We start from the raw sequence: 12,632 nt of genomic DNA, 5'->3' as shown, positions 1-12,632 counted from the left end.
ATTTCTGTTCCTTTAAATGACGAAAATTCCAAATTGTGTAAACAGCGAAATTACAGAGCGCAAAAGTGAGCTAAGCGTTGGCTCGGACTTTGCGCAACTTGAGCCGCAACGCGTTGGACAAGCGGCGAGTAGCCGCCTCAAGAAAAACAAGACCAAAGCAAAAAAAAAAACAACAAAAAACCAGAGCGGAGGACACCATTGAACGGCGCTGTGTTGGAAAGTTGCGGTCGGCCTGCAAACCGCAGTTCCCCGTTCACTTGTTGAGGAGGAGTGTCTGAAGCTTAAAATAATACGAGGCGACGCACGCTTTCCAGATGTGAGGCCCCACCGCTCCAGGACGGTCTCCTGAAATTTTGCCTGCAAACAAACTTGAAATAAGAAAGTGTAGCAACAAAGCTCAGGGCCAACTAGAGGAAAGTGCCATCCCTTATCACGGAGAACATACTGTAGCTGTGAGCATGGCTGTGGAACAGGAAAGGCAGAGACAGGATGGGTGTGCTGGCCTAAAGGCAGCCTGCTTCTCCCTTATGCCCCTCTGCGTCTCGCTTTAGGCTCAACAACTCCCTCTTCTTTCTTTTTTCTTTTCCATAATTAAGTGTATGTGCTTTGCGCCAAGGCAAAACCGCTCTGATTCTCTTTTTTCTTAGATCCGCGTCAAACGTGTTCTGCCGTTAGCGAGAGTACTCATAATGCTTTTGCTAAATATAAATGCCGTTTTTTTTCGCACTATAAGGCGCATTAGATTATAAGAGCCTTCGATGAACGGTCTAGTCTTAAACGTTCCGCATATAAGGCGCACTGCATTATAAGGCGCATAGAATAGAAGCTACAGTCGTGGCTGGGGTTGTGGAATGCATCCGCTAGATGGAGATGTCAACAAAACAATCATAGGTCAGGCAAACTTTAATAATAGACAATCAGAAATTGAGAATAAAGATCATTTGTGGAAAGTACTTTCTGAAGAATGAGGAAAAAAATAACTCTTGATGACATTAAAAGGCTGTTTTTATCCATGCCAAGAGTTAAAAATAATCTAATTACGATTCAATTGGAAATTAAAGTTAGTCTTTTTAAATCATGATCAATGTGGCTAAAATACTGCCAGAATGATGTGGGGTAAAAATGACCCAAAAATGGTCAAAACACTGCACAGGGGTTAAAAATATATTACCCATTAATTTCATTAATTACTGTATTTTCCGCACTATAAGGTGCACCGGGTTATAAGGCGCACCCTCAATTAATGACATATTTTAAAATGTTTTCCATATATGAGGCGCACCGGATTATAAGGCGCACCCTCAATTAATTACATATTTTAAAACTTTTTCAATCACAATCAAAGTAATAGCAATAATAACTCAAATAATACCTCTAAACTCTCAATAGCGTAATAACTCAATGTCAATACGACCAACCTTGTTCAACTGTAAACACACAAAAGAAACAGGTAAAGCTTACTTTATCGGTTCATTCCCCATCTACGAATCTCAATATTGATCCATATACACGGCACACCTGATTATAAGGCGCACCATCAGCTTTTTAAAAAATTGAAGGCTTTAGGTGCGCCCTATAGTGCGGAAAATACAGTCATTGTTTTCACTACCGTTGTGCTTTTAATTACTGGGCATTAAGCATATTGAGTTAGGATGAGCAATAAATGTCTTTTTTTTTTTTTAATAACTCCTATGTAACTTTTATTTCTCATTGTGTCCTCCATTTTGAGATTTTTTTTTTTTTTTTTTTTTTTTCCAGTAAGTATCCTAACCTATGCGTATTTCTAACACACAGTAATGGTAAAAGCAGGAACAGCAAAATCCTAATGCCTATGACTTATTCCGAGAGGAAAGGCAAGCAAAGAGCATCTTTTGTTTCCAAACAGTCCAAATGAACATCAGGTATCCAAAGAAGGCTAATTACAAGCAAAGTGTTGAATCGGCATGCCGTTCAATGGCCTGCCCCTAACAATTTCACGTCTGCCTCGCAGCCACGGACCGGCGCCTCAGGCGACGGCACTTGTGGGCTCACTTTGATGTGAACATGATAGAAAAGCTGACTTTACTCTCTATTCGCAACAAAATATGGCGGCTCGTTAGCATACGGTGTGATTGTCTAAGTGCGGCCTGATCAAACCTTTGGAAATGCAGCCGAGTCTTTTGAACGGCTCTTCGCTGCGTACCATGGTAGTCAAGTAGATTTGCTCGTCTTTAAAAGAAAAAAAAAAGTCACATGGAGGGGCGGAGAGGCGGAGCTTATAACCAAGTAGATGTGAGTTATTTGCTATGCCAAAGAATCAGAGGTTGGTTTTTGAATTCTAATTTCAATATTTTAGTTTGAAGTCACAATTCTGGAGCAGACAAAATTCGGAGTAAGAATTTTTCATTGTCGTAAATTCTGACGTTGAGAATTCTGACTTAACCCTTTACTGGGCACAGTGGGCACTTTTGGCCATTCGTCTAAACTGACAAAACGTCTGAAAAGCGTCATAAATGTACTAAACTGAATTCAAGTACAAAAGTAAACAATTTCTGCAGGTATTTTAGAGCCTAATAATCAATTAGGTTAGTATCAATTAAAGTAATCAATTACTTTAGTATTTATTATCGAAAATAATTGATTTCTTTAGGACTTAATTACCTTTGTTAATTGATTATTTTGGTAGTTAAGTACCTAAAAGAATTATTTAAGTAATCAATTACTTTTATACTGAAGTAGCTATAGCAATTCATTACTTAATCGTGAATTAAGGACTTTCGTTCGTGAGTCATAAATGACTTAAAATTTCTTAATTAAAATGTTCTTCGAAAAAATAATATATTTTGGGGATTTAACTCTTCCAGTGCCAAGCGTTATTGGAAAATGCAATCTTTAGTGCCAGACGATTTTTAGCATCATCTTTGAGGCCGACGGAATATTGTGTGCTTTGTCGATGTAAAGTATGTAATTTATGTGTATTTTGTATGGCTATCTTCCCGAAAGTGAGCAACACTGCCATCCAATGGTCACAGTTCATCACTACAGTGCTGCATTGGCTTAAAGGGATAGTGTGTAAGATTTAAAGCATTTTTCATTACTGACAGCAGGAGGTGCTGCAGGTGCTGAGTTTACCATTGTCCGTAGCTGTAACAAACATGGCCGCCTCCGGAGAAGTGCCACCCTCCATGTAATATCATTTCATGATAAGTGGACCTTTGATTATATTTTAAGCATACTGTTGGTATTAAGAATACTTCCTTTGGAAGTTTTTGAAATTTACAATCATTTAATTGATTCATTTTTAATGAAAAACAGTCTAAATCATACACACTGTCCCTTTATTCCTAAAATTAGTATTAGTCCAGGGTGTCAGCTACCCTGTCTTAAAAATCTTATTTGAGGAGATTTCTCGTCATTGGCACGCAACGTGTGTTTTAAAAGACAAAAATTCTCATCCATGGCACTGAAAGACTTAATGAGTTAGACATCTGAGAATGGGGTTTAAAAAATGTGAGAATTTAACCTCTTGTTTTCCAAAGTGTTTTTTTAATGCATCAAATATTGTTTTAAACTATTGTTAAAAAAAAAACAAAAACAAAAAAAACATACTAACTAGTCTTTTGAACGGCTCTTTTTTACGCGAACTGTTCACTATTGAACGAGTCCCTTCGGACCCCCCAAATTCCTACACTACCATCCCGGCACGGCAGGTTAGCGCGGCGGTTGCTCCCAGTTTTTCTTTTTCTTTCTTTTTTCTCGCTTTCTCGTCTGTCTCCCCGCTCTGTTTGCGTAATGAGAAATTTGGCGCATCTCATCTCTTTAGTGGCTCATTTTGGCCAGAGCGCGAGCTGGTGCTCATGTTTTTACCTTGTTTACAAGTGACAGCCTTATTATTCTCATAAGGGCCGTGTTTCTTATCAGCCGGTTGTTTTGCACGCCTTCCCTGCCAGCACTTTTCTTCCCTTATTGACACTTGCTTGAGAATATGCATTAATTGCGAGCTTTAAAGCTGGCGCGGCGGCGGCTTCGCTTGAAGTTGATTAATGATAGAAGCCGGCTCGGGGTCATCCTCGGGAGACCCGTCTCGCAGGTTGTGCATGTTAACGAGCGGGGGGGAAGGGGGGGGGGGGGGGGGCATACGCGCCACCGGAAGGCTGACAACAGAGTCCATTCTCTCCCGACGCCGTCTCCCGCGGTTAATCTCGCTCGTTTATCAATTCTAAGTGAATACCTGGTTGCCATGAAAATAAAAAAAAAAAATGAAAAAGCGTGGAGCCGTGCCCGCCTTGGAATAGCTCAAAAGGATGCTGGAATTATCATCGGCTCCAGCGAGGTCCGCGGTCGTGCCAGGCGTTTGCTTTTGTTCCCTTTGCTGGGTGGATCGTCTTTGATCGGTACGGATCACACCGTGTTTTTTGGGGGGGCTGCGAAATAATAAATGAGCGCCTTCACGGGATGACGTCATGATCGGCCCGTATATACGACAGGATCGCGACAAAGAAACTTCTTCTTTAACCCTTTCAATATCCCCAATCAACAGTAATAGCGGTATCGGGACTTGGTATCGGTATAGGTGACTACTCAAGAATTGAGGACTCATTCTATAATCTATCTGACAAACCTCAGAATTTTGACTCCTACCACAATTCTGACTTCAGTCAATCATTCAGAATACTAACTATTATATATATATATATATATATATATATATATATATATATATATATATATATATATATATATATATATATATATATATATATATATATATATATATTATTAGATTAGATTATATATTATCTGATTCTCTGATTTTGCAGGGTTTTTTTACCTTTTTCTGAAAGTGAAAAATCTGACTTTAGCGTGAGAATTCTGACGATTCTCAGAAGTCTGACTTTTAAGTGTTTTCTGTGTGAAAAAATAGTACTTCCCTAATCAACAGTATTAGATATCAAGATTATGTATGGATGACTATTGAAGAATTTTGTAGTGGTATCGATCCGTAAAAAGTAGTATCAAGCGTTCCTAGTTTTATTCAATGGGCAGGTGGTTGACAGTATAACAATTGAGAACCAGTTCTATTTTTTTTTTCCGCTCGTGATCTGAAAATCGATCGGATCTGAACCAGTATGAAAAAGCAAAGCATCTTCTGACTTTCCGCCTTCTGGACCGTTGCAGACATCACATCAGCGTCAAAGAGGAACCACTGGACCCCGAGGAGCATGAAGGACCTCTCTCCCTGGTAACGACTGTCAATCACAGTCCCGATTTTGACCACCACAGAGATTACGAGGACGGGCCGGGCCACGAGGACATGCTGTGAAGACGGCGCGTCCGTCCGGGAGACTCTCGACGAACGGCCAACTATCTTTGCGAGTAGTGCCATACAAACATTGCACCCCCCCCCCCCCCCCCCCCATCACTTTTTACTTTTGAAGTCAAGTTTCTACTCTGCGACGGACAGATTTGTTTGGTACGTGGCGACGAGTTCGCCTCGCAGATGAGAGACCAGACGAGGACAGAGAACCCCCCCACCCACCCCCATCCACCAAGAGACTGACCTGTCAATTTAGGAGTGGGGGGGTGCTTTCACTGCCTTCAATACTTTGCATCGCAATGGGTCCATCTACTGTGAGAGGGTTTTTTTGTTTTTTTTTTCGGTTAGGGGACAGTTATATTTTATCAACACAATGTCTTTCCATCAGCCAATGCTGTTATTGATGTCTCATTTTTTTTTTTTGTCTTTTCTTTTAAACTCATCAGACCTCATGTCCATGCTGTGGAGATTTTGTGCGTGTGTGTTTCTGCACTTGATGATGAATGTTTATGATTTCCTATAATGTTGTTCCTTTGCGGGAAAAAAAAAATACACAAGGAGCAGAATGTCTGACACGGTGTATCATTTTCTGTCACCCCCCCAAAGTCCCCGCCCCCCTTTCACAAAGTCCACGGCATCCCTGATGAAGGCGCTCTCCATGCATCAATGAAGTTTCATTTAAGATGCGAATAAATGACAGAGAAATTATACAGGTTCTGATTTATCCTTATGACATTCGACGTTGAGCCGCAACGCAATTTCTGATCAGGGAACGCTTTAGTGAGGGGGAAAAATGAAAATGTCAGGTGTGCAGCGGCCAGATAATGATTTGGACTAATTCCTGAGCATAGCCGCCATTGCCGAGCCGATATGCGGATTTCTCCACTCTGTCCGACTTGAAGATAAACTTGCATCATCGCATGGCTAGTTTGATCTGAGCGTCGAGAATTACACCGCAGATGAAATGTTTCTTTTCTTTCGTTGACTAAATTTCACACGAGATTTTTTTTTTTAACCCCGTATGCGGTATTTTGACCATTTTTGGGTCGGTTTCTTCCACATCATTTTTGCATTATTTTAGCCAAGGCATGGCAAACTCCTGGTAGTGTGAGAACTAAGTACTATGATATGTAATGTTTTTGATGTAAAGATCCAAGAATTGGACAAAATACCGCACAAGGGTTAAATAAGACTATGAATCCCAACCATTATGAAGATTTTCTTATTTATTCTTGGTATGATTATGAGCTTGTTTTATTTGGCGATTGTGGGATGCTCAAAATGATGTTCTGTCACCACCAAAGAGATGCAGTACTAGAAAGTCAATAACCAGGCAGTCTTCAAGCCAAATAGGACTTTTTTTTTCTCCCATGGAAAGACTCCTCCCACTGAACCGAAGAGGCGTCACAAAAATGCCAATGCAGTGACCAAAAAAAAAAAAAGAAGAGGAGTCAAGGATCATCCATTCCGAGATTGTGGTAACTTTTTGTCTGTGTGTGCAGAAGAGGAAATAAAGCAAGTAATGAAGAAAAAAAAAATGTTTTTTTTTTTCCAACTATATGTTGAGGCCATTTTGGAAAGTCTTCTTTTTGTCAAGCGGACAACACAATGGTCCCATGTTTCATTTATTCGTGTGGAGCTGCCAATATGGAGTTAACGTCTTAGACAAACTTGTTGGAACGTATTTGCATGCACATTTCAATGTATTTTCAAACATGTTCGAACATACTTGTAAATTTGTTACAACACTGATTATTAGTCACTTTTTTGATTGTATTAATATGTCAAAGTTTTTTCCCATAATGCCACATGCATAAGTGAAAAATGCTCAATTTAAAAATGCTGTTTTTAGCATATAGCTTATAAGTATGCTTTAATGTATTTACAAGAACATTTGAATGTATTTGCAAATTCGTTCAGTCATACTTACAATATTTTTAATTAGATTTGTAAACAGTGCATTTTTTTTAAATGATGCCAAGGCGTATTAAATTGCAATTTTAAGAAAAAAATTTTTTTAGAATTTGGCCACCATATTAGTTTAGTTTTTTTTTTTTTAAGTAATTTTCATAGTTTTGTTATTGTATGTTTTCGATGTTTTTTTCACCCTATTTTGCCATGGTGCATTTATTTGCTAATCAAAAATGAATAAATGCTGTTTTTAGCATCTAGTCTTGACGTATATTCAAACATTCTTGCAACTGCTTGAAAGCATTGGCAGGTATGTGCAGAAATACTTAAAATATGTTTGATCATACTTTTAAAAACAAGACTTTCCCATAATGCCACAGGGACTTGCACAAGTTAAAAAAAAAAAAAAAAAAATATTCATTTGGCTTGCATTATACCAATCCATTCAATAATTAGGTAAATAATATGTATTTGTAATCTTTATAATGATATTATGTCAATTTGGCTTTTTTACCCAATAATGACATGGGGTAGACACATGCGTTTTAACATTTAGCCAAGTGTGTTCGAACATATTTGCAAGTATGCTTGAACGTATTACCAAATACTAACGCAATACTAAAAACAGCACTTTCCCATGAAAAAAAATTAATGCATTTTCTTGGCATTTGACGCATTTTAACAACTCATTCCTTTAATTTCTAATTTTATTGAGTTCATTATGTTATTTTTTTTCCCCATAATGCCATTGGCTGCATGAATAAATGCTGATTTGAGCATTAAGCTTACAAGTACGTTCAAATGGATATGCAGGTACGTCGGAAGGTATTTGCAAAGGAGTGTGCCAGTCAAAAATGTTGACTCCACTTTGGCACCAACACATATCTGTATGTCTGTATTGCCCATCCATGTCTATCATTTTGAAAGATTGTATGGCTGGCGTTTTGGCATCCCGACCAGGTTCCGATGTACCCTAACATTGGCAAGACTTTATGATTGTTTTAAGTTTTTTATATTAAAAGAAGCACTCCTGTCAATTTTGAAGCTTGGTACAAGGTACTTTGTGACAGTCGCTATGTTTAGATGCTCATTACCGAAAAAGGGAGCATCCCAATGTCTGTGGGAGGGGTCGGAGGTCAGCAGGATCGTGAGAACAGGGTCAGACTTGCCCACCGACCTCCAGTCTCGGCCTGGTTTGTTTGCTATTGAAAAAGCTAAAGTCAACTAGAGCTTCCCAAGCTTGACATTTGCAAAGACGACGGCAAAAGAAAACGAATCAGTGGGAAACGATTGGCTTCAGTCGGAATTGTTTGTGACTCTCGAAATTTTTGGTGTGGTCTGGTCCTGTAGAAACACAATGACAAAAAAATAAATCACATTTTTTCAGGGTGTTAAATTAGGTTTGGGTCCTCTTTCCATTCATTTCTTTCCAAATATAAATATGTCCCATTCCTTGATCACAAATACTTTGTATCCAAATTGTGCATATTCAACTGTAATATAGGAACGGAAATTTCTCTGTTTTCATTGGCCGAAGAATTTTTGTACAGACTTTCCCCTTTTTGGGGGTTTTTGATACATTGAATGGTCCAACCATTGCTTTCTGTGGCCGGATGTGAAATGATGTGACCGTGCAAGAAAAGACCACGCCTCTTTATTTTCCCAGCCTATTCATTTGTAGTGGACATTGTCTTAGTATCCTCAGGTGAGGACGTCCTGGCCTTCCAATTAGGTCTCATGTGTTTTGCTGTCTCGCTGAGGCTAAAATGGACACAAATAAATAGGTTGTGGCTCAGGAGGATGTAAAGACCGCTTTGAAAAAGTATTTTTTTTCTCTGCCTCAGGATCAATTTCTAAAACTTCACTATTATCGTGGTTGGAACATGGAAAGTGTTATGCCATCCAGGACTTGAAAAAAACAAAAGATAACAATCCTCTCATCATCGTGACACATGGAGATAATAATGCGGGGCTTAAAATTGACCCCTGTGGCACACCACGGTATTTCAGGCTTTTGTGGAGCCAAAATCTTTTGACTGATTAAGCTCTCTTACTCCCATCCTGGCCTTTCTAATAATGTCTCGAGACTGGTGGAGATGCAATTGACTTTTCTGTCTTGCTGAGATGTAAACGGACACTACAGCGGACACAAATAAATAGGCTGGGTCTCTGGAGGATGATAGAGATGTGTTGCATGACTAAGTCCTGGCTTGCAGAGACGGCCCCTCTGGGTTGGAGTGGTCCATTAATTATATAAGGGTGTATCAAGCTAATGATATTTTATATGGCGTTCATAGGAAAAAGACAAATATACAGTGCCAAGATGTAAAAGATGTAAAGACTATTATTGAATACTTTTTTGTCTGTTTTAGTTTTATTTTGGAAGGGGAATTGTCGAAAGCCGCCCGCCTTTTCAGGATGTACAATTTTTTATTCATTTAGGGTTTCATTGTAGGTGAAAGGTTATGGACTCTGCTTATCTTAAGACACAGTTGTATAATTGTCTGGGATTTCCACGCACTTTTTATGCAGATGATGCGTGGGGCACCCCTAGAAATGTTCTCCTCTTGCAGCATTTCCTCATTCTTTTATTTATCCGAGGCCTGATCACGGGGTATGTCTTTCTTTTTTCCATATTTTTCGGACTGTAAGGCGCACCGGATTTTAAGACAGTCTCAATAAATAGCCCCGCTTTTGGAAATGTCCACATATAAGGCGCACTGACACATTGCTGAACATTGCAGAAAAAAAAAACAGAACAGCAAATAAGTCCAACCTTATTTAACTAAAACTCAAAATCCATACATAAGACGCTATGCTCATTTTTGAGAAAATGAAACGATATTGACTGATATAGTACCCGCCAATTTTAGATCAGGCTCAAGCCCTAACTTTTAAAAATAAATTTAGAGAAATAAGTACCTTGGATTGGATACCCGGGGAAAAAAAAACGTAAAAATACGTCTTTGGGAATGAATGAGTTAAATGCGCCTTATAGTGGGAAAAATAGAATGTTTTTGCTCCCCCTCTTCCATGAGTGTGTCACCTCCTCATTCCTTGTCCAAGGACCACTTTTTTGTAGTCAGTGCCGACTACTAACATGAGCATTGGAAACATGCAATAAAATGCTGGTTATTTTGTCCGCTTTTTGTCGCTGTATGTATTTGTTGGCTTCCCAAACATTTGGCCCCAATTAGAAGATCCCCAACATGTGAGCCCCATCATACTGCACAGTGTTTACTTGAAGACTTTTTTTGTGATTCTGATTGAAAGATCACTGTTAATATATAACCTGATCTTTCACGTCACAAAAATCGCCTCAGGAGAGGTGTTTTTATGGAGTTTTTTTTTTCATTTAATTTTGTTTGATTACTCAGATCCATTCCAATCAGAAAACATCTCAATCTGACTGTATAGAATGCCAGGAGTCTTGCAAGTTGGTCTTTTGTTTTTCTTTTTCTTCCAAGATATTGTCTCGATAAAGAGTAAAATGGAATTTATTTCATTGAAAATCAGCACTGCGGTACAAATCAGATTCAGATGGACTTTGTCATTCCAGAATGATTATGTAAACAAAAACGTTTGTTTCTTTTGGGGAAAAAATATGTAAAAGCAATGTTTGATTATGTCTAGTCTGACATAGGAGGAAAAATATCAGGATAAATAATGAACTAATCTTGCAATAGATATAATGTCATAAATGAAAATCAATGTAATGGAGGTTGATTTTTTAAATGCCATTTTTGACTGGCTTCAGAAGGAATAAAAATGTAAAAAGAATAACAATTACATTTTTAATAAATAAATTAAACTAAATTGAAAATCTAATAAATTAAAAGTAGTTCCCAAAACCTGCAAAGTAAAAAAGTTATGATCATAAATACCAATGTATTTTCAAATAAATGCAATGAATGTATAAATTGCAAATTTCATAAAAGGCCCTGATCTGCAATAAAATCCATCAGTATTTTCTCATTCAGGTGAAGGATTTTATTAAATGCGAAGGTTTACAAGTCGCCAGGAGGACCAGAAATATCCCCACGATGCCACAAGGGTTGAAATTTCCCATCATTTTTGTCTCGGGAAACAATTTAGTACCGACTTGTGTTTGTCATCACGACTCAGTATGTCTGCCTCCGCATTAAATGATATCGTAATTAAAACGAGACACTTATACAGTCTTTTCCCGATAGCAATTTAGGTAACTGCATCGGAAGAGTTGTAAATTCCATAAATAGCGTTTGCCTTTTGGTGCCAGCCAACGCCGACGGGCGAGGCCCTCAAAAGGTTTTTACGAGCGCGGCGCCGGGTCACGCTGGCCGCTAAACGGGAGGCAGAGATCAAGTCTAAGCACTCTTCATCTTGTGAAACAAGCAATTACAAATACTTGCATTGATTTGTTAAAAAGCTTGAGGTGACATAAATTGTTTCTTGCTTAGCTTACAGCTGCAAGACATAAACGTCAAGGGCTGATTCACGAGGGCTTTTCAGCGGCAAGATTGAATGGAAACGCTATCAAATCACACGCAACCTTGCTGGAGGCGCTCGTGTCGCGGTGCGAGGGGAACCTTGGCCCTAATTTCGTTCCTGCTTTCAAAAATCAAATGACCGTGTATTCTAAGGCCTTTTTGCCCCCCCCCCCAAAAAATGATGCTTTTTTTAAAGGCTTTTGCTCCCCAAAGACTTTCTTGTATATTATGTTTATTTTTTAAGAATAAATAATACTACCATGTATTGTCAGTCTTTTTTTTATCCAAAAACTCAACGTAAAGTAATTTATTTTTTCAGAAAAAAACTCACCATGTATAGTACGTTTCTTTTTCAAGAAAAAAAAATAACCTTATATAGAGAGGCTGTTTGCATAACGGAAGAAAACATCAACAATGTAGTAAGGTTTTTGAGGGGAAAAAAAAATCAAGGCTTTTTTTCTTTTTTTTTGGAAAAACCTACCATGTATATATAGTAAGGCTTTTGCTCCTCAAAGACGTTCATGTATAATACGTTTTTTTTAAGAATACATAAAACTAACTATGTATTGTCAGGCTTTTTTTTTCTCCAAAATTTTTTTTTTTTTTCAGAAAAAAAAAACACCATGTATAGTACTTTTTTTTCAAGAAAAAAAAACATATATAGTGAGGCTGTTTGAAGAACGGAAGAAAAAAATTCAACAAGTGTATTAAGGTTTTTGGGGGAAAAAAAGACGTTCACTAACTTCTCACAATTTGGGAAATCTGAACACCCTTAATTGACAGCGCAACAAATATCTAACTTACGGATATGAACACACGAAAATACGCAAACATTCCATTTTTTCCTGTTTTGCAAAAGTTTTTACATTGTCGCCAACATTTCGGTGCTTCCTATAAACGACAACATAGAAAATACCAGGATGTGACCTTAAAATAAGGCTGCATCCTATACACAG

The 12,632-nt window shown here is 38.2% G+C and overlaps 1 protein-coding gene across 8 annotated transcripts in view; it reads left to right on the top strand.

The window, feature by feature from the left end:
* The window catches only part of foxp1b (forkhead box P1b), a 163,252-nt gene extending 152,931 nt beyond the window's left edge, over positions 1 to 10,321 (top strand). For 7 of the 8 annotated variants that reach the window (XM_088423665.1, XM_088423659.1, XM_088423660.1 and 4 more), the window contains one exon: positions 5,158 to 10,321. In XM_088423665.1, coding sequence (XP_088279791.1) covers positions 5,158 to 5,302 — 145 coding nt within the window. In that variant the 3' untranslated portion in view covers positions 5,303 to 10,321. The remainder of the gene's footprint in view (positions 1 to 5,157) is intronic. The other variant, XR_015866611.1, reaches the window with a different exon arrangement.
* The last annotated feature ends 2,311 nt before the right edge of the window (positions 10,322 to 12,632 follow it).

This window comes from Hippichthys cyanospilos, chromosome 9 (assembly GCF_059441005.1).
Source record: "Hippichthys cyanospilos isolate Australia breed blue-spotted pipefish chromosome 9, RoL_Hcya_1.0, whole genome shotgun sequence".
Lineage (NCBI taxonomy): Eukaryota > Metazoa > Chordata > Actinopteri > Syngnathiformes > Syngnathidae > Hippichthys > Hippichthys cyanospilos.
Note: the sequence above shows the minus strand (reverse complement) of the source record. Positions and strands in the feature narration are given on the sequence as shown.